Consider the following 23,207-nt stretch of genomic DNA (forward strand, 5'->3'; position numbering starts at 1 on the left):
TTTGCCTGGAATTATTACATTACCTACCCCAGGAGTCTCGAAGCTGTGATTGGATTCTGTTCAGCACCAATCAGGTAGCCCCAAGGGAATTGGACATGTGACTGATAAGTGTTTGCTGGATGAAGAGATGCCAGTTAGGGGTGGAAAGTTTGAAGTGGGGGCAGCCTGACTGGGGAGCCTGCCAGAGGTGGGGCTCTATGTCCCTGAAACTCATTCAGTTGTTCCATCAGTCAAGCTCCCAGTCAAGCATTTCCCAAGTTGCCTCTGTGGTAAGCCTTGGGATCCAATTTGTGTGTGGGGGGGTGCTTTTTTGAGATGAAGTCTTGCTCTGTAGCCCAGATCTCAGCTACAAGTAGCTGAGACAACAGGTATACTACAGGCATATGTAGCTCATATCTCGGCTTGCTGCAGCCTCTGCCTCTCGGGTTCAAGCGAATCTCCTGCCCCAGGCTCCCAAGTTGCTGGGATTGCAGGCACGCACCATCATGCCTGGCTAATTTTTTGTATTTTTAGTAGAGACAGGGTTTTACCATGTTGGCCAGGCTGGTCTCGAACTCCTGACCTCAGGTGATCTGCCCACTTGGGCCTTCCAAAGTGTTGGGATTACAGGCATGAGCCACGGCGCCTGGCCAAGCTCCTGTTGTTCTAGGCGTTTTAGCAGGAGAGAACAGCATGTGCAAAGGCCTGCAGGGAAGATGAAAATCTACTCTGCATATGCACCTGGTGGTATGGAAATATATGGGAAACTCCAAGGCTTGAGTTAGTGAATCTTTTACTGTCCAGTGCCTCTCATCACCCTCAGAATAAAACCTCCACCCTCCTGTGGCCCAGTCCATCTCTCTACCCACATCTCCCTCGACCCATACATCACTTGTTACCCTCGGCTGCCCCTTTACAGTTCTTGGCTTCCTTTCATTTTGGCCTCAGGGCCTTTGCACTTGTTGGTCTGTCTGCCTTTCTGTTCTCTTTTCACATTGCTGACTCCGGCTCATTTCTCAGGTCCACTTCCTCAGACAGGCTCCCCTTGACCATTCTGTCTAAAAGTAGCTTCTCCTCCTTCTGGAAAAAAAGTATTTAAAATCATAGAAAATTTCTCTTTCTCTCTCTCTTTTTTTTCCCTTGTTTTTTTTTTTTTTTTTTTGAGACGGAGTCTCGCTCTGTCACCCAGGCTGGAGTGCAGTGGCCGGATCTCAGCTCACTGCAAGCTCCGCCTCCCGGGTTTACGCCATTCTCCTGCCTCAGCCTCCCGAGTAGCTGGGACTACAAGCGCCGGCCACCTCGCCCGGCTGATTTTTTATATTTTTTAGTAGAGACGGGGTTTCACCGGGTTAGCCAGGATGGTCTCGATCTCCTGACCTTGTGATCCGCCCGTCTCGGCCTCCCAAAGTGCTGGGATTACAGGCTTGAGCCACCGCGCCCGGCCTTTTTTCCCTTGTTTACAGCCCATCTCACCTAGCTAGACTGAGACTCCATGAAGGCGAGGATTTTTGTCTTTTGGTTAATGCCTACATCCCCAGCATCTAGAATGGTGTCTAGCACACAGTAGGTGCTCAACAAATATTTTGAAAGTAATCAAATAAATGTGAACATATTCATTTCTTATTTGAATAATTAAAACAGGCTGGGTGTGGTGGCTCACGCCTGTAATCCCAGCACTTTGGGAAGCTGAAGCGGGCAATTGCCTGAGGTCAGGAGTTTGAGACCGGCCTGGCCAACATGGCGAAACACTGTCTCTGCAAAAAATACAAAAATTAGCCGGGCATAGTGGCAGGCGCCTGTAGTCCAAGCTACTCGGGAGGTTGAGGCACGAGAATCTCTTGAACCTGGGAGGCGGAGGTTGCGGTGAACGGAGATTGGCCACTGCATTCCAGCCTGGCAACACAACATGACTCTGTCTCAAAAAACAAAAAATAATAAATAAATAAACAAACAAAAGCAAACAATAGGTATACTTGGCAGGCTTTGGTGATGCAAACAAACAAAGAATAGTTATACTGAGAAACTTGCAGGGAAGAGGGGAGAATCTGAGGCCATTGGATCAGTGAGCATGCTAGAGAAAGGGAGGAAGGAACCCTGACTTTACCCTGCCAGCGAGGCAATGGAAGGGGACGCTTACAGCTTGGAGTGTGCCCTTCAAGATTCCCAGGAAGGGAGGTAGGGTGTGGTGTCTTCGAGAAAAAATTCCCACCTCTAACTCCATGGGAAAGGACCACCGTGTCTCTAGCGATATTACGGGACTTGGTGCATAGCAGGCCGTTAATAAGCAGTTGATGGAGGATGAATGAAGATGAGAGGGGTCTGTGTGTGTGGGAGAAGTCCCAGTGAGGAGCACCTCTCATTCTGTGCGACCAGGATAGGACCCCTCGGAGGCTGGGCTAGGAGTGGCTGGGGTGGGTGTTGGGGGTTCATGTGACAGAAATGGGGTCCTGACAAGCTGGGATGGAGGGTGAAGAGATGGAGTTACTTAAGAGATAATGGGATCCCCAGCACGGAGACTCAGGCCTGTGATCCCAGTGCTTTGGGAGGCCGAGACGTGAGGATCACTGGAGGCCAGAAGTTGACACCAGCCTGGGAAACATAGTGAGACCCTGATCTCTACAAAAAATAAAAATAAAAATTAGCAGGAGATGGCGGCATGTGTCGGTAGTCCCCGATACTCTGGGGGCGGAGGCGGGCTCCCAACAGGCAGAATTGAGCGTAGTAGTAGGGCGGTACGTTTCCAACAGGGGATGAGGGATGGGAATCTACGTTGCACAGTTTGGGGATCCCTGTGACAGTTGGGTGGTCTGGGTGAAGTGGGATAGTGGTCACGGTTTGTTGCAGAGTCGGGGTATACCGTGCTTAGTGGAAACGGGGTCCGTGCTGCAGACCTGGAGGACTCACGTGCAGTGGGAATGGGGGGTTCTGTGTCAGAGTTAGGGGGTCCGGTCCGGTGAGATGGGGATGTAGGTTTAGATAATAGGGATGGGAAGTTCCGCGTGTGCGGCGGATATAAGATCGGCGTAGACTTGGACGTTCAAGTGAGGCGGGGTCCACACTCGGTGGCCCGGTGACTGGGTTATCGAGTGGAGCCAGGGCAGCCTAGGGATGCTGGGGTCCTGCGAGCCGAGGTCGGGTTTCCACGGCTGGGGGCTAGGCAGCGGCTCCTGGGCGCCCCCTGGCGGCCCCGACTCAGCCGCCGCGGCTCCCACAATGCTCGCGTAGCCGGGCTTCGGCTCCGGTGGCGGCGACGGCGGCGGCTCCAAGATGGCGCAGGCGATCTTTGAGGCCCTGGAGGGTGAGGGGCAGCGGGGCCAGGGGAGGCGGCTGTTCCGCCCTGCCGCTCCCTCCCGCCGCGCCCTCGCAGCGCCCGGCGTAGGGCGCGCGGCGGCCGTGGGGCGGAGGGCGCCGGGGCCGGAACAGCCGCGGGGCGGGAGGGGCGCGGGCGGGAACAGCGCGGGAGCTGAGGCCCGGCGGGGGAGCTCCGGGGCCGGAACAGCCGGGGAGAGCCGGGCCGGCGGGGAGGGGGCTCGGGCCCGGAACAGCGCCAGCCTTAGCGGCCTCGGGCGGGCGCGGGAGGGGCTCCCTGCAGGGAACCGCGCGGGAGGCGACGGCGGGGCGGTCTGGAACAGCCGCGGCCAGGGAGGTGGCTAGACGGTGCGCGGGGCCCGGGACGGGGATGCGGCCGCAGCTGCGGGCCGGAGGGCCTCGGCGGCCTGACCACGAAGAACTTCTGCAGATTGGACTGTATGCCTCGTGCTAGGACGTAGTCTCAAAATCAGACCACGGCAGCAGAGGCGCCACCTGTGTGCACAGCCTGGACTCAGAGCTTAGGGACCCAAGCCAGCAAACACCTGGCGCCTGCAGTGTGCACCGTGGCCGGTGCAGTTTTACAAATTCAACTGACACCGTGGGTGCCGGCGGTGTGCCCGGCCGGGACGTGGTGCTCCGAGTCCCACGCCAGCCAACGCTGGGTGCCGACGGACTGTCCCGTGCTCTGCAAGAACCTGGGATGGGGTTGGTGCTCAGGCTCAAAATTGTGGGCTTTGGAGACAGCAAACACTGAGCACCTCCATGTGTGCACCTGCTGGGAGTCGGGGAGGAAGGGCAGCCTTAGCGACTCGGGGCCGTGACATAGAATAGACATTGTGGGAAATACAGACCAAGATTGGTCTTGGAGAAGTGGGATGAGATGAGTATACAGTTAGGATACAAACTCGAAGTGCTGGACTGGAGGGATGAAGCTGAAGCTTTGAGTCCTGCAGCTTCCTAGGAGATCCTCAGCCACTCCCTGCACTTTTTTATTTTTTTGAGACGGAGTCTCACTCTGTCGCCCAGGTTGGAGTGCAGTGGCGCGATCTCGGCTCACTGCAACCTGCTCCTCCCGGGTTCGAGCGATTCTCGTGCCTCCGCCTCCCGAGTAGCTGGGACTACAGGAGTGTGCCACCACACCCGGCTAATTTCTTTTTTCTTTTTTTTTTTTTTTTGGAGACGAGTCTCGCTCTGTCGCCCAGGCTGGAGTGTAGTGGCGTGAGTCGCCCAGGCTGGAGTGTAGTGGCGTGATCTCTCGGCTTACTGCAAGTTCCACCTCCCGGGTTCACGCCATTCACTTGCGTCAGCCTCCCGAGCAGCTGGGAGTACAGGCGTCCGCCCCAAGGCCGGCTATTTTTTTTTTTTTTTTTTGTATTTTTTAGTAGAGATGGGGTTTCACCGTGTTAGCTGGGATGGTCTCGATCTCCTGACCTCCTGATCGGCCTCCCAAAGTGCTGGGATTACCACCATGAGCCACCGCGCCTGTCCATTTTTTTTTTTTTTTTTTTTTGTATTTTTAATAGAGACGGGGTTTCACCACGTTGGCCAGATTGGTCTTGAACTCCTGGCCTCAAGTGATCTGCCCGCCTCAGCCTCCCAAAGTGCTGGTATTACAGGCGTGAGCCACTGCTCCAGGACTCCCTTCTCTTCTTGAAGGATCACAATTCGCACCAGGAAATGGGGGGAAAGGGGGGGTGGACTGTCTCCATCTAGTGGGGTTCGGATTCAGAAGACTCACTGAGCCAGACACTCCCTGTAGTCTCTGCCCTGCAGTCTGGTGGAGGAGAGAAGTTATAAAACAAGCAATTATAGAAATTACAGAATTATGGAAAAGGTCATGTAAAATAAGATGACCTCAGTTGGCCATTCCTACTGTGAATAACATAAGCAGGGGGTGGTGGATCAGGAAGGCCAGGGTCAGTGGTAGTTCCCTCCCAGAGGCCAGTAGGATGGGGTGAGGCTTACTTTCTCTTTAGGCTGTTTGGACTTCCTCATTGTTGGAATTTTTTTTTTTTTTTTTTTTTTTTTTTTTGAGACAGAGTCTTGCTCTGTCGCCCAGGCTGGAGTGCAGTGGCCAGATCTCAGCTCACTGCAAGCTCCGCCTCCCAGGTTTAGGCCATTCTCCTGCCTCAGCCTCCCGAGTAGCTGGGACTACAGGCGCCCGCCACCTTGCCCGGCTAGTTTTTTGTATTTTTTAGTAGAGATGGGGTTTCACCGGGTTAGCCAGGATGGTCTTGATCTCCTGACCTCGTGATCCGCCCGTCTCAGCCTCCCAAAGTGCTGGGATTACAGGCTTGAGCCACCGCGCCCGGCCCCATTGTTGGAATTTTTACTGCAAGAATGTGTTTGTGTATTGAGTAATGAAGACAGTTAAAGAGAAATCCATTCGTAGGATAGTGGGATGCATGTTGGGTGAAGAAAGGGCAGCAGGACTGTGGAGATCTCGGGGAAGGGGGGCATGAGAATGGCCCAGGCAGTGGGAACTGCATTTTCACAGCCATGGGGAGAGAAGTCTCCTGGGATTCACAGAAGCTCCGTGTGGGTGAGCTGCTAGAGATGGGGTTTGATGGAGCAGCTGAACTTTATCTTGGGATCAGTGTGGAGCTAACAAAAGATTTTCAGCAGGGGAGCAGTACAATGTGATGTGTGTTTTATGAAGTTCACCCTAGCTGCTCTGGAACAGACTGGAGGGGGCCAGAGTGGCAGCAGGGGGTCGGGGTGGAGGTTGTATGGCAGAGAACTGGGCTGGGGAACAACTGTGGGGATGGAAAGAAAGTTTATTTGAGATGTATTGGGGAGGCAGAATAGGCTAGACGTGCTGAAGAACCAGAAATGGGGAGTGGAGAGGGGGAGCAGTGGGTTGAGGGAACACCCAAGAGGTGCCCCAGAGGCTGTAGATGGATGGACAGTGGTGCCCTGTTCTTCTTGATGAGGATTACTGTGAGAGCAAACTTTGGGGTGGAGGAAGACATTTAATTCGAATTCAGTTTTATACAGGCTGCCTTTTTTTTGTTTTTGAGACAGTCTCACACTGTCTCCCAGGCTGAAGTACAGTGGTGCAATCTCGGCTCAATGAGGCCTCCACCTCCTGGGTTCAAGTGATTCTTGTACCTCAGCCTCCCGAGTAGCTGAGACTACAGGCACATGCCACCACGTCCGGCTCATTTTTGTATTTTTAATAGAGAAGGGGGTTTCACCATGTTGGCCAGGCTGGTCTCGAACTCCTGACCTCAAGTGATCCACCCATCTCTGCCTCCCAAAGTGCTGGGATTGCAAGCATGAGCCACTGAGCCTAGCCCAGGCTGCCTTTTAAATTTAACTTAATTTTTTATTTTTTTGTGACAGTCTCACTCTGCCACCCAAGCTGGATTGGAGTGGTACGATCCTGGCTTACTGCAACGTCTGCCTCCCAGGTTCAAGTGGTTCTCCTGCCTCAGCCTCTCGAGTAGCTGGGATTACAAGGCACTTACCACCATGCCTGACTAATTTTGTATTTTTAGTAGAGACGGGGTTTTACCATGTTGGCCAGGCTGGTCTCGAACTCTTGATCTCAAGTGATCCACCCGCCTCGGCCTCCAAAGTGATGGGATTACAGGCGTGAGGCACTGTGTCCAGCCAGCCTTTTTTATTTTTATTTGTAAAGACAGGATCTCACTCTGTCTCCAAACCTGGAGTGCAGTAGTGCATTCATAGCTCACTGCAGCCTCAAATTCATGTGCTCAAGTGATCCTCCCACCTCAGCCTCCCAGGTAGCTATAGGTGCATGCCAGCACACCCAGCCAATTTTTAAAATTTTCTAGAGATGAGGTCTTGCTATGTTGCCCAGGTTGATCTTGAACTCCTAGCATCAAGCAGTCCTCCCACACTGATTTCCCAAAGTGTTAGGATTACAGGCATGAGGCACTGTACCCACCCTGCATTTGTTTAAATTTTTTTATTTTGAAATCACTTTTTCTGTAGATTCACATGCTGTTGTGGGAAATAATAAAGAGAGATCCCACGTGTCCTTTACCCCATTTCCCCTGGTGTAACATTTTGCAAAACTACAGTATATTACCACCAGTCAATATGCAGAACAGGACATCACTCCAAGGGGTTGCCCTTTTATAGCCACACCCTAAATCCTCCCCTTCTCCCACCATCCTTGATGCCTGCAGCCACTAATCTGTCTCCATTTGTGAAATTTTGTGATTTCAAGAATGCTATGTAAATGAAATCATAAAGTATATACCACTGAGATGGGCTTTTTTCACCCATCATAATTCCCTAGCGATTCATCCAAGTTGTGTATAGCAATAGTTTGTTCCTTTTTATTGCTTAGTAGTATTCCATAATATGGTTATTCCACCATTTAACCATTCACTCACTGAAGAACATCTGAACTGTTTCCAGTTTTTACTATTTTTTTTAGAACCTGTCTCAAAAAAAAAAAAAAAAAAAGTAAAAGCTGGAAACAGTTCAGATGTTCTTCTGAACCATTTCCTACACCCTCTATTTCCTCTACTACCGTCTGGTCCTCCTCCCCTACTCTAATGGGGCTTAAGCCCCCCACCATTCTGAAACTGCCTCTGCAAAAATTGTAAGAGTGAGAAAATCATGACAGAGAAAGACGCCTGACCTAACCGATCCCCACCTTGCCTTTAACCTCCAAACCACCCTTAGTCATCCCTGGGCTTGGACCAAGCTAACTTTGGCAGAAATTTAATTTACAGTTTAAATGATAATAGCCCTTCCCCAAAACTAAACTGCCTTTGTAAAGCTATTGAAAGACCACCAGGTTTTCACCTGGGTAACCTGGGGAGATTCCATGTCAAAAGTTCACTGTTGCCCAGGCTGGAGTGCAGTGGCATCATCTTGGCTCACTGCAACCTCCACTTCCCAAGTTCAAGCAGTTCTCCTGCCTCAGCCTCCTGAGTAGCTGGGACTACAGGTGTGTGCCACCACACCCAGCTAATTTTTTCTATTTTTAGTAGGGATGGGGTTTCACCATGTTGCCCAGGCTAAATTTTTTAGTATTATACCTAAAAGTGCTTTGAACATTTGTGTACAGATTTGCATACAAATGCTAAAGCACTCACAATTTTACATAAAATGGTAGAAGATTCACTGAAGCTTGTTCAGGCTTGAAACTCGAGATATTGGAAGGAAGTAGATGGGGTGAGTGAGACTGCCCAGGGACAGCATAAGAGGCAAAGGAGAGAGTCCAGACAAAGGAACAAAGGACAAAATGTTTCCCCCAAATGGAAACACTTAGGGGGTAGCCAGGAGAAGAGAGTAAAGGAGGCACAGAAAGGTAGAGAGAAGACCCTGGGAGGCTGTGCCCTGGAGCCAAGAGCAGAGTGCTTCAGGGAGTGGCAGATGCTGCCAGATGGTCTTTGGTGATGATGGGGAAAGTGTTTTGGTGGAACTATAACCGTCCAATGGGTTCATTTTGCCTGCTGCCCAGATACAACCAATTTATCAAGACAGGGAAATTGCAATAGAGAAAAAGTTAAATTCACACAGTCGACTGGACAGGAGACTGGAATTTTGTTATTACTCAAATCTGCCTCCTAGAAAATTCAGAGGGTAGGTTTTTTATTTTTATTTATTTATTTTTTGAGATGGAGTCTTGCTCTGTTGCCCAGGCAACATGGTGAAACGCCATCCCTACTAAAAATAGAAAAAATTAGCTGAGTGTGGTGGCATGCACCTGAAGTCCCAGCTACTCGGGAGTGCAAGCTCCGCCTCCTGGGTTCACACTGTTCTCCTGCCTCAGCCTCCTGAGTAGCTGGGACTACAGGTACCCGCCACCATGTCTGGCTAATTTTTTATATTTTTAGTAGAGATGAGGTTTCACCATGTTAGCCAGGATGGTCTCGATCTCCTGACCTTGTGATCCACCCACCTCGGCCTCCCAAAGTGCTGGGATTACAAGTGTGAGCCACTGTGCCTGGCCAGAGACTAGGTTTTTTTCAAGGATGGTTTGGGGGCAAAGGAATGGGTGCTGCTGATTGGTTGGGGGGTGCAATCATAAGGTTGTGGAAAATGGCCCTCCTACATGCAGAGTCTGCTTCTGGATGGGGCTGCAGGACTCATTGGCAGGTCTGGGTGGAGCCATTGGTTGTCAGAAATGCAAAAATCTGAAAAGATGTCTCAAAAGGCCAATCTTAGGTTATATAATAATGATGTTGGGGCCAGACGTGGTGGCTCACACCTGTAATCCCAGCACTTTGGGAGGCTGAGGCGGGTGGATCACCTGAGGTTGGGAGTTCGAGACCAGCCTGACCAACATGGAGAAACCCTGTTCTATTAAAAATACAAAATTAGCCAGGCGTGGGGGCACATGCCTGTAATCCCAGCTACTTGGGAGGCTGAGAAAGGAGAATCACTTGAACCTGGGAGGCAGAGATTGCGGTGAGCCGAGATTGCGCCATTGCACTCCAGCCTGGACAACAAGAGTGAAATTCTGTCTCAAAAAAAAAGAAAATGTTGGCCAGGCGTGGTGGCTCATACCTGTATTCCCAGCACTTTGGGAGGCTGAGGTGTGAGGATCCCTAGAGCGCAACAGTTTGAGACCATCCTGGGCAACATAGGGAGATCCTATCTCAAAATAATAGTAATGATAATGATATTATCTGCAGGAATAATTGGGGAAGTTGCAAATCTTGTGACCTCTGGAATAATGGCTGGTAATATTTATGTCTACAACTTAGCAGAATTTAGGATCCTCTTATCCTTCTAACCTGGTGGTCTTTCATTAGCTTTACAAAGGAGGGTTAGTTTTGGGGAAAGGCTATTATCATTTAAACTGTAAACTAGGCTGGGCGGGCGTGGTGGCTCATGCATGTAATCCCAGTACTTTGGCAGGCTGAGGCTGGCAGATCCTGAGGTCAGGAGATCAAGACCATCCTGGCTAACACGGTGAAACCCCGTCTCTACTAAAAATACAAAAAAATTAGACAGGTGTGATGGCGGGTGCCTCTAGTCCCAGCTACTCGGGAGGCTGAGGCAGGAGAATGGTGTGAATCCGGGAGGCGGAGCTTGCAGTGAGCAGAGATCGCACCACTGCTCTCCAGCCTAGGCGACAGAGCGAGACTCCGTCTGAAAAATAAAATAAAATAAAATACAAAATAAACTGTGAACTAAATTTCTCCGATAGTTATCTTGGCCCAAGCCCAGGAATCACTAAGGGCAGTTTGGAGGTTAAAGGCAAGATGGGGGTTGGTTAGGTCAGGTGTCTTTCACTGTCATGATTTTCTCACTTTGCCGTTTTTTCAGAGGTGGTTCCAGATGGTAGAGGGCTTAAGTCCCACTAGAATGGGGGAGGAGAACTGGAAGGTGGTAGAAGAGATAGAAGGTATAGGTGACCCTCATGGGATCCTTGCTGTTGAAGGGAGGAGAGATGGAAAGTTGGGTTCGCAGGAAGGCACTCTGGAGAGGCTGATCATGTGTAGCTGTGGATGTTTCCCAGGCACAGTGTGGTGAGAGTTGGTGAAGAGTGGCTTCTGAGGAGCAGGAGTAGATGGAGGGGAGGGCTGGCGTCAGGAGGGACACAGCCTGCATTGTGACAAGGGAAAGCATGGATTCAGTTTGGCTGCAGGAGCTGATGGTTTCAATTTTTTTTTTTTTTTTGAGATGGAGTCTCACTCTGTCACCCAGGCTGGAGTGCAGTGGCGTGATCTCGGCTCACTGCAAGCTCCGCCTCCCGGGTTCAAGCAGTTCTCTGCCTCAGCCTCCCTAGTAGCTGGGATTACAGGCGCCCACCACCATGCGCAGCTAATTTTTGTATTTTTAGTAGAGACGTGGTTTCACCATGTTGGCCAGGCTAGTCTTGAACTCCCAACCTCTTGATTCACCCGCCCCTGCCTCCCAAAGTGCTGGGATTACAGGCGTGAGCCACCACACCTGGCCAGAGATAGCTGGTCTGATGGTTTCAATTTGTATTGTAGTTAGACGCTGGGGCAGACATCCCAGTAAGAGCTGAGAGGTTGGAGGCAGAGCATTGGCTGTAGGGTCATAGAGAGGGGGCACCATCTGGGTCTTTTGGGAGGGGTGCAGTGTGCCTTGGTGGCCACTGAGATGTGAGGAGGCCTCTCATCCGGCTAGTGACATGGCCAGACAGTGTACTACTGTGAACTTCAACTGTGATAACTGATGAGAAAACATGGAAGAAATCAGTGTCTCGACCCCCCAGCCACCAATTCAGAGTCTATTGTTTATTGCGGAACAAAAAAGACAAGCACACGTTGAGAAAGAAGGAAGACAAGGATGCCCACGTGCACACAGATTTGTGGGGTTTACGGGGTGTGCATGAGGACGACTGGCTAACATGATTTCTGGAGGGACTTTGTCACATAGGATTAGAGTCAACCATGAGTAAGACAGGCCCCACGTCACAGTGGCTTCAACAGGCTGGAAGGTTATTTCTTTCACATGAAATTCCAGAGGAAGGCAGTCTAGGATAGGAGGATGGCTGTGTTCTACAAGGTTCTCAGAGGCCCAGGATTTATCCAGCTTTTTTTTTTTTTTGAGACAGAGTTTCGCTCTTGTCACCCAGGCTGGAGTGCAGTGGCACGATCTCGGCTCACTGCAACCTCTGCCTCCTGGGTCCAAGCAATTCTCCTGCCTCAGTCTCCCAAGTAGTTAGGATTATAGGCACACACCACCATGCCCAGCTAATTTTGTATTTTTAGTAGAGACAGGGTCTCACCATGTTGGCCAGGATGGTCTCGAACTTCTGACCTCAGGTGATCTGCCCACGTTGGCCACCCAGAGTGTTGGGATTACAGGCGTGAGCCACCGTGCTTGGCTTCATCCAGCTTTTTGTCCTATGATCCTAAGGTTTGTCCTCATGATCCAGGGTGGTGGATTGAGTTGCTACCAACATATTCTTATTCTGGAAAGTCGAAAGGAGGATGGGGCAAAGAAAAGGGTCACATATCAGGCAGTTTTAAGAAAACTTTCCAGAAGCTGCCACATAGCACATTTACATTCCTTTGACCAGAGCTTAGTCATTCCCTAACTGTAAGAGAGCCTGGGAAGTGTAACCTTTATTTGGGGGCCATCTTTCCAGCCCAAAATCTTGGGCTCTCTCGCAGTGGAAGCAGGAGAGAATGTATATTGGGGCATAGCCAGCCATCCTTGCCACCGGGTTTTGTTTTGTTTGAGACAGGGTCTTGCTCTGTCAAGAGCAAGTACAGTGCAGTGCAGTGATATGATCATGGCTCACTGTACCCTTGACCTTCTAGGCTCAAGCAGTCCTCCTGCCTCAGTGTCCCTAGTGGCTGGGACCACAGGCATGCACCACCAAGCCTACCTACATTTTGTATTGTTTTGTAGAGGTGGAGTCTCACTATGTTGCCTAGACTGGTCTTAAACTCCTGGGCTCAAGCGACCTCCCGCCTTACCCTCCCACAGTGCTGGGATTACAGGTGTGAGCCACCGTACCCAGCCGCCACAGGGGTTTTGCCGTGGGTCTGGCTTGTAAGAGTGGTGTCAGAGCATGACGCTGGGCCTACCTTCCAAAGAGGCTGCATTTCTTTTTTCAGGAATGGACAATCAGACCGTTCTGGCTGTCCAGTCATTATTGGATGGCCAAGGAGCAGTCCCTGATCCGACAGGCCAGAGTGTCAACGCGCCACCTGCTATCCAGCCATTGGGTGAGTATCTGCTCAGGTTTACCAGTGGGAGAGTGAATGGCTCCCTGCGAAGAGTAGGTGGAGCTCGTGCTGGGCTGTGGGAGTGAAATGCCTGCTGTGGTCCCCAGGACATGCTCTGGTGCCTAAACCTCTCCCCCACCTCCCAGCCTGGATCTTTGGGCTCATGCCTTTCTCTGCTTAGCTCTGAGGACGCCACTCTCAATTGCTTGGTAAATGTGGGGAGATGGGATCGTGATGCAGGGAATGGCTAACGGCCCCAATGCCTGACAACAATGCCTGTGCCTTTGCCCTGGAAGTGATTATTCAACTTCCCTTCTGTGGAAAGAATAGGCTGAGCATGAATTTCTCCTGTTTACGGGCCAGGACTGTAAGGGCCTTTTTTTTTTTTCTTTTGAGATGGAGTGTTACTCTGTCCTCCAGGCTGGAGTTCAGGGCACGATCTTAGCTTACTGTAACCTCTATCTCCCAGGTTCAAGCAATTCTCATACCTCAGCCTCCCGTGTAGCTGGGATTACAGGCATGTGCCACCACGCCTAGCTAATTTTTTGTATTTTCGTATTTTTTTTTTTTTTTTTTTTTTGAGACGGAGTCTTGCTCTTTCGCCCGGGCTGGAGTGCAGTGGCTGGATCTCAGCTCACTGCAAGCTCCGCCTCCCGGGTTTACGCCATTCTCCTGCCTCAGCCTCCGGAGTAGCTGGGACTACAGGCGCCCGCCACCTCGCCCGGCTAGTTTTTTGTATTTTTAGTAGAGACGGGGTTTCACTGTGTTAGCCAGGATGGTCTCGATCTCCTGACCTCGAGATCCGCCCGTCTCGGCCTCCCAAAGTGCTGGGATTACAGGCTTGAGCCACCGCGCCCGGCCGTATTTTCGTATTTTTAATAGAGATGGGGTTTCACCATGTTGGCCAGGCTGGTCTCAAACACCTGACCCAAGGTGATCTGCTTACCTCAGCTTCCTAAAGTGCTGGGATTACCTGCATGAGCCACTGCACCCAGCCTATAAGAACCTTCTTTTGGAAGTTTCTATGTGAGACTGTGTTCATTTATTCATTCCACAAACATTTCTGTGTACTTGGGAATCACACTAGGGACAGGGAGATAAACAGCTGGGTTTGAATTATTGTTCTTATAGTTCTTAGCTCTGTGACCCTGGGCAAGTGAATTAATTTCTCTGTGGTTCAGTTCCTACGTCTGTAAAATGGGGACAATTGTTCTGCCTCATAGGAATCTTATGAGAGTACTTGGGATTTGGTTTTAGCTGTTGAAGTTTACCATGGTTTCTACAAGATTAAAGGTTGTTTCTGGCTGGGCGCGGTGGCTCAAGCCTGTAATCCCAGCACTTTGGGAGGCCGAGACAGGCGGATCACGAGGTCAGGAGATCGAGACCATCCTGGCTAACACGGTGAAACCCCGTCTCTACTAAAAATACAAAAAGTAGCCGGGCGAGGTGGCGGGCGCCTGTAGTCCCAGCTACTCGGGAGGCTGAGGCAGGAGAATGGCGTAAACCCGGGAGGCAGAGCTTGCAGTGAGCTGAGATCTGGCCACTGCACTCCAGTCCGGGCCACAGAGCGAGACACTGCCTCAAAAAAAAAAAAAAAAAAAAAAAGGTTGTTTCTGTGTTATGTGAAGTCCTGATGGGCATTTGGGCATTTGAAGTGGGCATGGTGAGACTCAGACTCCTTCTTTCCTGTGGCTCTACTGCCCTCAAGCTGCAGCCCAGGATGGTTGCTCTAGCTCCCACTTTGATTTGCACATTCCAACCAACATGAAGGGAAGAAAGAGGGAAGTGGAAGTTATACTAGACGCTTGTGCTGTGTTTTGTTTTGTTTTATTTTTTGAGATGGAATCTTGCTCTGTCACCCAGGCTGGAGTGCAGTGGTGCGATCTTGGCTCACTGCAACTTCTGCCTCCCGGGTTCAAGCAATTCTCCTGCCTCAGCCTCCTAAGTAGCTGAGATTATAGGCACCACCACCACGCCCAGCTAATTTTTGTATTTTTAGTAGAGACAGGATTTCACCATGTTGGTCAGGCTGGTCTTGAACCCCTGACCTTGTGATCCACCTGCCTCGTCCTCCCAAAGTTCTGGGATTACAGGCGTGAGCCACTGCGCCCGGCCAAGTAGACAGGATTTCATCATGTTGGCCTGGCTGGTCTCGAACTCCTGACCTCAGGTGATCCACCCACTTCAGCCTCCCAAAGTGCAGAGATTACAGGCGTGAGCCACCATGCCTGTCCAAAAAACTTCTCTTTAATTTAAAAAAAAAAATTAGAGACAGGGTCTCACCGTGCTGCCCAGGCTGGTCTCGAACTACTGAGCTCAAGCAGTCCTCCCACCTCAGCCTCCCAAAGTACTGGGATTACAGGCATGAGCCACAGTGCCCTGTCTGTACCCTTTCCTTTTCCTTTTGTGGGGAAGTTGCAGATACGGTACAGCTCTGTTGTTGTCCCATTGGTCAGAATTCTGTCACATGTCATTCCTAGCCACAAAGAAGCCTGGGAAATATATTATTTAGGAAGCCATGTTTCCCACTGAAATTTGTATTATTATATAAGAAGGATACAAGTTGAGAGTGGTGTGCACTATGATCATGCCTGTGAATAGCCCCTGTGCTGCAGCTTGGGCAACACAACCGGACCCTGTCTCTCCTTTTTTTTGAGATGGAGTTTCGCTCATGTTGCCCAGGCTGGAGTGCAATGGCGCGATCTTGGCTCACTGCAACATCTGTCTCCCGGGTTCAAGTGATTCTCCTGTTTCAGCCTCCTGAGTAGCTGGGACTACAGGCACCTGCCACCACACCTGGCTGATTTTTGTATTTTTAGTAGAGACGGGGTTTTGCCATGTTGGCTAGGCTTGTCTCAAACTCCTGACCTCAGGTGATCTGCCTGCCTTGGCCTCATAAAGTACTGGGATTATAGGCGTGAGCTACTGCGCCCTGCCCTTTTAATTTAATTTTATTTTTTTTTGAGACAGAGTCTTGCTCTGTTGCCCAGGCTGGAGTGCAGTGGTGTGATCTCGGCTTACTGCAACCTCCACCTCCTGGGTTTAAGTGATTCTCCTGCCTCAGCCTCCTGAGTAGCTGAGATTACAGGCATGCACCACCACGCCCAGCTAATTTTGTATTTTTAGTGGAGCTGGGGTTTCACCATATTGGCCAGGCTGGTGATGAATTCCTGACCTCAAGTGATCCACCCACGTTGGCCTCCCAAAGTGCTAGGATTACAGGTGTGAGCCACCTTGCCTGGCAACCCGTCTCTTAAAAAAATAAATAAATAAAAAAGGATACAATTAGAATTGAATAACAATCGGACATTTCTGCTACCACATGTTGGGTGCTTGACCCAGTGACTGCATAGCTGTGGTAGGCCCTCAGCAATGGATGGTGTTAACTGTAGCTCATCATTTATTTGGTTTTTCATTCATTCAACAAACATCCATTGAGAACCTCCTCTGTGTCCAGGAGATATTGTAGTTATGGCGATAAATAAGTTACATTTCCTTCCCCTAGGGGACTCACAGTCTGGTATTGATAAGAAAACTGTTATATGATAGGTGTGCCAGAGGAAGGAACTACAGCCGCTGGCTTTCGAAAGTCTTCCTGGAGAGGCCGGCGCTGTGGCTCATGCCTGTAATCCCAGCACTTTGGGAGGCCAAGGTGGGTGGATCACTTGAGGTCAGGAAGTTCGAGACCAGCCTGGCCAACATGGTGAAACCCCGTCTCTACTAAAAATACAAAAATTAGCAGGGCATGGTGGTGCACACCTATAATCCCAGCTACTGGGGTGGCTGAGACAGAATTCCATGAATCTGGGAGGCGGAGGTTGCAGAGCGCTGATGTTGCGCCACTGCACTCCAGCCTGGGCAACAAGAGTGAAACTCTCTTTCAAAAAAAAAGAAGAAAAGGCCGGGCGCGATGGCTCAAGCCTGTAATCCCAGCACTTTGGGAGGCTGAGACGGGCGGATCACGAGATCAGGAGATCGAGACCATCCTGGCTAACCCGGTGAAACCCCGTCTCTACTAAAAAATACAAAAAACTAGCTGGGCGAGGTGGTGGGTGTCTGTAGTCCCAGCTACTCGGGAGGCTGAGGCAGGAGAATGGCGTAAACCCGGGAGGCGGAGCTTGCAGTGAGCTGAGCGACAGAGCGAGACCCCGTCTCCAAAAAAAAAAAAAAAGAAGAAGAAAAAAAAGAAAAGAAAAAAAGACTTTTTGGAAGAGGTGATAGTCAAGCTAAGCGTGGCAGAACAAGTTGTCCTCAGAGAGGCAGCCTGGCAGGGCAAACGGTGGATGCAAAGGCATGGAGGAGTATGATCAGGTGGCTCATTTGGGGACTGATGAATAAATTCAGACAGGATAAAGATTCTGAAGTTCTCAACTTTGTAGTGAACACATTTTACTGTTTTTTGATTTCTAATTAATTGGTACCTGGCCGCATACGGCTATCCCTGCAGGAACTTGTGGTTTTTTTTTTTTTTTCTTTTCTTTTTTTTGAGATGGAGTCTCGCTCTGTTGCCCAGGCTGGAGTGCAGTGGCACGATCTGGGCTCATGGCAACCTCTGCCTCTCGGGTTCAAGCAATTCTCCTGCCTCAGCCTCCCAAGTAACTGGGACTACAGGTGTGCACCACCACGCCCAGCTAATTTTTGTATTTTTAGTGGAGATGGGGTTTCGCCATGTTGATCAGGCTGGTGTTGAACTCCTGACCTCAGGTGATCCACCCTCCACGGCCTCACAAAGTGCTGGGATTACAGGCATGAGCCACTGCACCTGGCCACCTGTGTGGTTTCAAAAACTCCTAGGAAGCACATGATGACTGACACCTGCATGTCAAGTCACGGCATTCCTCCCAGATTGCTGCTTGTGGTCAGCTGCAGTTCTCCTGTTTCATACTGTAATGCCCCTTGACATATTCTTGCTTTTTATTCATTACTTGACCTTTGTCTGTGGCCTCTTCCCACTACCCTGCGGGTGTGACCCCAGATGATGAGGATGTCTTTCTCTGCGGGAAGTGTAAGAAGCAATTCAACTCGCTGCCAGCGTTTATGACCCACAAGCGGGAACAGTGCCAGGGGAATGCCCCCGCCCTGGCAACAGTCTCCCTGGCCACCAACAGCATCTACACACCTTCAGCAGCACCCACAGCAGTCCAGCAGGCCCCCCCTCCTGCCAATCGCCAGGTATTTATTCATTCATTCATTCAACGTGTCTTTTTTGACTGCCTGTCATGTTCAGGCACTGTGCCCGGCACTGGGGCTGTAGCAATAGATAAGACAGACCAAGTCACTGCCCTTGTGGAATGGGGCGAGATGGATGGTGCACATGTACTGTTTTCAGCACATTAAATGCAGAGAGATAGGGGATGCCAGACGGGGGTGGGAGGTTTTGCCATATTGTCTATGGTGCTTGGGGAAGTGCTCTGTGAAGAGGTGACTGGGAAGAATACTATATAGCAGATAAAAGGTTTTGTATGAAAAATCAAATTATAGAATAATAGTAGATAATATATTATTATTTTTAAAATCTGAAACAATAGTACTATATAATTTCTGCAGTGACTTAAATCAGTAGGAAGAACATACCAGATAGACCTAAGGAGGTGTGGGGATGACTCATGCAGCTGGTTTGGGGAAGTGGGAGCCAGGTGCAGAGATCAGCAGATGCAGAGGCCTTGAGGTGGGAGTGTGCCGGGTTTGTTCCAGCACCGACGAGGAGGTGAGAGTGACTGGGACTGAGTGAGTAAGTAGGAAGGTGGGAGGTGATAGGAGAGGCAGCAGGAGGGTCTTGGCAGATCATGTGGGGTCTGGGGCTTTTTTTTGTTTTGTTTTTTTGTTTTTTTGAGATGGAGTTTCGCTCTTGTTGCCCAGACTGTAGTACAGTGGAGTGATCTCAGCTCACTGCAACATCCGCCTCCCGGGTTTAAGCGATTCTCCTGCCTCAGCCTCCAGAGTAGCTGGGACTACAGGTGCGCGCCACCACACCCGGCTGATTTTTGTATTTTTAGTAGAGATGGGGTTTCACCATGTTGACCAAGATACTCTTGATCTCCTGACCTTGTGATCCCCTCGCCTCGGCCTCCCAAAGTGCTGGGATAACAGGTGTGAGCCACCATGCCCAGCCTCTGCGGCTTTTACTGAGAATGAGATGGGAGCTATTGGAGGCTGTCAAGAAGAGGAGGGACATGGTGACTTTAATCAGGTCACTTTGGCTGCTGGACAGATAATAGTTTTTGAGGGAAGGCAAGAGAGAAGGCCAGGAGACCCGTTGAGGGGCTGTGGCAGAAATCCAGGCAGTGGATGCAGGTAGCTTGACCAGCATGTTGGCAGTGGAGGTGGTGAGAAAATGAGATTTTAGAGACACTTTGAAGGTGTTGCTGACAGAACTTGTGAATTGATTGGGTGAGGAGTGTGAGATCAGGAAGGGTCACGGGGGACACCTGATTTAGAGTTGCCACTGACTGAAGGGAGGAGGCTGTGAGGAGAAGGTTTTGAGGGGATGTCAGGAGTTCAGCTGGGCACGTTGAAGCTGAGATGCCTGCGACCTTTAAGTGGAGTCAGTGAGGAAGTAGACGATGTAGATTTCCAAGTCTGGAGGCCAGAGCAGAGGACCAGGCTGGAAGCATCTGGGGAAGCTTCCAGAGTCCTCAGCCAAAAACACGGTTCTGGAGCAAAGACACCCTGGGTGGTGGGCTCATAGAGAGATTAAAGGATCCCTCATAAAGGAGGCTGGGCATATCTCAGGATGCCAGGTCAAGGGGTCAGAGTTTCAACTGGCTTCCTTTTCTTTCCTTATCTCTTTAGAACATTATCTTCATTCATTGTATAGGTATCATTTCTGCCATTACAGTGAAAGCCTTCACCCCAGACCTATAGGACATAGAGACTGAAACAGGCATCTTCTGGCATAAAACATAGTCATTTTTCTCACTGCTTGACTATGAGTTTTGCTAGTAGAAAATATTCCCGTCACCCTCTGTTATCTTTTTTTTTGAGACAAAGTCTTACTCTGTAGCTCAGGCTGGTCTTGGCTCACTGCAACCTCCATCTCTGAGGTTCAAGTGATTCTCCTGCCTCAGCCTCCTGTGTAGCTGGGACTACAGACACCCACCAACACGCCCAGCTAAATTTTGTATTTTTAGTGGAGATGGGGTTTCACTATGTTGGCCAGGCTGGTCTCGAACTCCTGACCTCAAGTGATCCGCCTGCCTTGGCCTCCCAAAGTGCTGGAATTACAGATATGAGCCACCGCGCCAGACTGGATATTCTTCTTGACCTAAGATACTTGTGGACTTCTGTGGACATGTGTTCAGTGTTTCTTTAGGATAGATACAAGGAAGTATTTTTTTTTTTTCTCTTGAGATGGAGTCTCACTCTGTCGCCAGGCTGGAGTGCAGTGACGCGATCTCAGCTCACTGCAACTTCCACCTCCCAGGTTCAGGCGGTTCTCCTGCCTCAGCCTCCTGAGTAGCTGGGACTACAGGCATGCACCACCATGCCTGGCTACTTTTTGTATTTTTAGTAGAGATGGGGTTTCACCACGTTGGCCAGGATGGTCTTGATCTCTTGACTTCGTGATACGCCCACCTTGGCCTCCCTAAGTGCTGGGATTACAGGCGTGAGCCACCGTGCCCGGCTGATACAAGGAAGTATTATTACTGAGTCATAGGGTATGTACTTTGCAGAGAGATGTGAGTTATTCTCCTCATTTGTTTTTTCTTTCTGTTTTTGTTTGTTTATTTTTAGAGACAGAGTCTCTAAAACCACACCAGCTGTGCACAAAACCACACTGGCTAATTTTTGTATTTTTCTTGTAGAGACAGCGTTTCACCATGTTGCCCAGGCTGATCTTGAACTCCTGGGTTCAAGTGATTCACCTGCCTCAGCCTCCCAAAATGGGTTCAAATGATTCAATTGCCTCAGCCTCCCAAAATGCTGGGATTACAGTTGTGAGCCACCATGCCCAGCCTTATCCTCCTCATTCGGTAGATGATTAAATGGAGGTACAGAGAAGTAGAGTGACTTGCCCAGGGTCACACAGCAGGGAGCAGCAGAGGTAGAAATGGAATCCAGGTCTGTGGGATTCCAGAACTGGGATCTTTTGTGCCATACTTTCGGCTTACTTACAGAGCCTCAGACATGTCCACACATGCACACACGCACACCTGCGCACACACACACTCTGTCTCTCTCTCTCTCTGTTTCTGTCTCACTCATTCTGTCTCTCCCACTGTCCAGATCTCCACATACATCACAGTGCCCCCGTCCCCACTGATCCAGACCCTGGTGCAGGGGAACATCTTGGTGAGCGATGATGTGCTCATGTCTGCCATGTCAGCCTTCACATCCCTGGACCAGCCCATGCCCCAGGGCCCCCCACCTGTGCAGGTAAGAAGGTGTGAGCTTCTCACAGGGTCTTGATTCCAGACCTGTACATTAACTCCTGCAGATTAAGAATCTTGTAGAATAAAGGGGGCCTGGCCCCAGCTCTCCCTGATGCTGAGGGAGGCTATCAGCTTCCCCTTGTTCAGCTCTGCTATAGGTGGGAAGCTGCTACATCTAGGTGGGGACCCAGAACATGTGGGGCTTTGTCAATACAGTGCAGCTATTTTGACTTTTTTTTTTTTTTTTGAGATGGAATCTTACTGTGTTTCCCAGGCTGGAGTGCAGTGGTGCTATCTTGGCTCACTGCAACCTCTGCCTCCTGGGTTCAAGTGATTCTTCTGCCTCAGCCTCCTGAGTAGCTGGGATTACAGGCATGTGCCACCACAGCCAGCTGGGTTTTTTTTTTTTTGTATTTTTAGTAGAGACAGGTTTTCTCCATGTTGTCCGGCTGGTCACGAACTCCCGACCTCAGGGGACCTCCCTACCTTGGCCTCCCAAAATGCTGGGATTACAAGCATGAGCTGAGCCACTGTGCCCAGCCAATTTTTGTATTTTTAGTAGAGTCGGGGTTTCACTATGTTGGCCAGGCTGGTCTCAAACTCCTGACCTCAGGTGATCCTCCCACCTTGGTCTCCCGAAGTGCTGGGATTACAGGCGTGAGCCACTGCCCCAGCCTGAGTTTTGTTTTTGTTTTTTTTTTTTTTTTTTTTTTGAGACAGAGTCTTGCTCTGTTGCCCAGACTGGAGTGCAGTGGTGTGATCTTGGCTCCCTGCAACTTCTGCCTCCCAGGTTCAAGCGATTCTCCTACCTCAGCCTCCTGAGTAGCTGGGATTACAGGTATGCGCCACCACACCCAGCTGATTTTTGTATTTTTAGTAGAGATGTGGTTTCACTGTGTTGGTCAGGCTGGTCTCAAACTCATGACCTCAGGTGATCTGCCTGTCTTGGCCTCCCAAAGTGCTGGGATTACAGGCGTAAGCCACCGTGCCTGGCCTAAAAAAAAATTTTTTTTTAGAGACAGAGTCTCACTATGTTGCCAGGCTGGTCTTGAACTCCTGGGCTCAGGCGATCCTCCTCCCTCTGCCTCCCAAAGTGCTGGGATTACAGGTGTGAGCCACTGCACCCAGCAGTACCATCATTTTAACAACTGCAAAGGATTCCACCGTATGGATAGGCCATCTTCTGTTTAGCCAAGTTTCTATGTATAGACATGTAGGTCATTGTTGTTTTTTGCTGTTATAAAAATGGCTGGAGTCACCATCCATGTACAGAAGTCTTTGCCCACCTGCTTGGTTTTTTTTTGTAGCATAAATTTCTAGAAGTTACTGGCTGCGTTTCATGACTACCCACACATTCATGATTCTCTCGAAAGACTCACGGGACTCAGAGGTGGTTGTACTCATGGCTGTGGTTTATTACAGCAAAGGAACACACAGCAAGATCAGCAAGGGAAAAAGACACTTTGGAATCTGGAGGAATCCAGAGTTCTCTGTCTTGGGAGGAGGGGAGAGGTTGCACAGAGCACACTTCTTCCTGCAGCAGTGAAGTCTAGAAACGTGTGCCGAGTTTCTACACAGGGAGACACACTTAAGACTCCAAAGCCAGGGTTTTTTTTTTTTTTTTCTTTTTTCTGAGACAGGGTCTCATTTCAACTGCCCTGGCTGGAGTGCAGTGGTGCGATTTCGGCTCACTGCGACCTCCGCCTCACTGGGCTCAGGTGATTCTCCCACCTCAGCCTCCCAAGTAGCTGGGACTACAGGTGTGCACCACTATGCCTGGCTAATGTTTTTGTATTTTCAGTAGAGATGGGGTTTCGCCATGTTGCCCAGGCTGTCTCGAATTCCTGGACTCCACCTGCCTCGGCCTCCCAAAGTGCTGAGATTACAGGTGTTAGCCACTGCG

General features: G+C 50.2%; 1 protein-coding gene across 5 annotated transcripts in view; it reads left to right on the forward strand.

The window, feature by feature from the left end:
• Window positions 1–2,881: 2,881 nt before the first annotated feature.
• Window positions 2,882–23,207, forward strand: part of ZNF341 (zinc finger protein 341) — a 63,792-nt gene continuing 43,466 nt past the window's right edge. For 2 of the 5 annotated variants that reach the window (XM_033186133.1, XM_033186136.1), the window contains exons 1-4: window positions 2,990–3,277; window positions 12,822–12,932; window positions 17,908–18,104; window positions 21,159–21,308. In XM_033186133.1, the coding sequence (XP_033042024.1) occupies window positions 3,247–3,277; window positions 12,822–12,932; window positions 17,908–18,104; window positions 21,159–21,308 (489 nt within the window). In that variant the 5' untranslated portion in view covers window positions 2,990–3,246. Of the gene's footprint in view, window positions 3,278–12,821; window positions 12,933–17,907; window positions 18,105–18,454; window positions 18,640–21,158; window positions 21,309–23,207 lie in introns of those variants that run through there. The other 3 variants (XM_033186134.1, XM_033186137.1, XM_033186135.1) reach the window with 3 other exon arrangements.

Source organism: Trachypithecus francoisi, unplaced genomic scaffold (genome assembly GCF_009764315.1).
Source record: "Trachypithecus francoisi isolate TF-2019V2 unplaced genomic scaffold, Tfra_2.0 Lachesis_group21, whole genome shotgun sequence".
NCBI lineage: Eukaryota > Metazoa > Chordata > Mammalia > Primates > Cercopithecidae > Trachypithecus > Trachypithecus francoisi.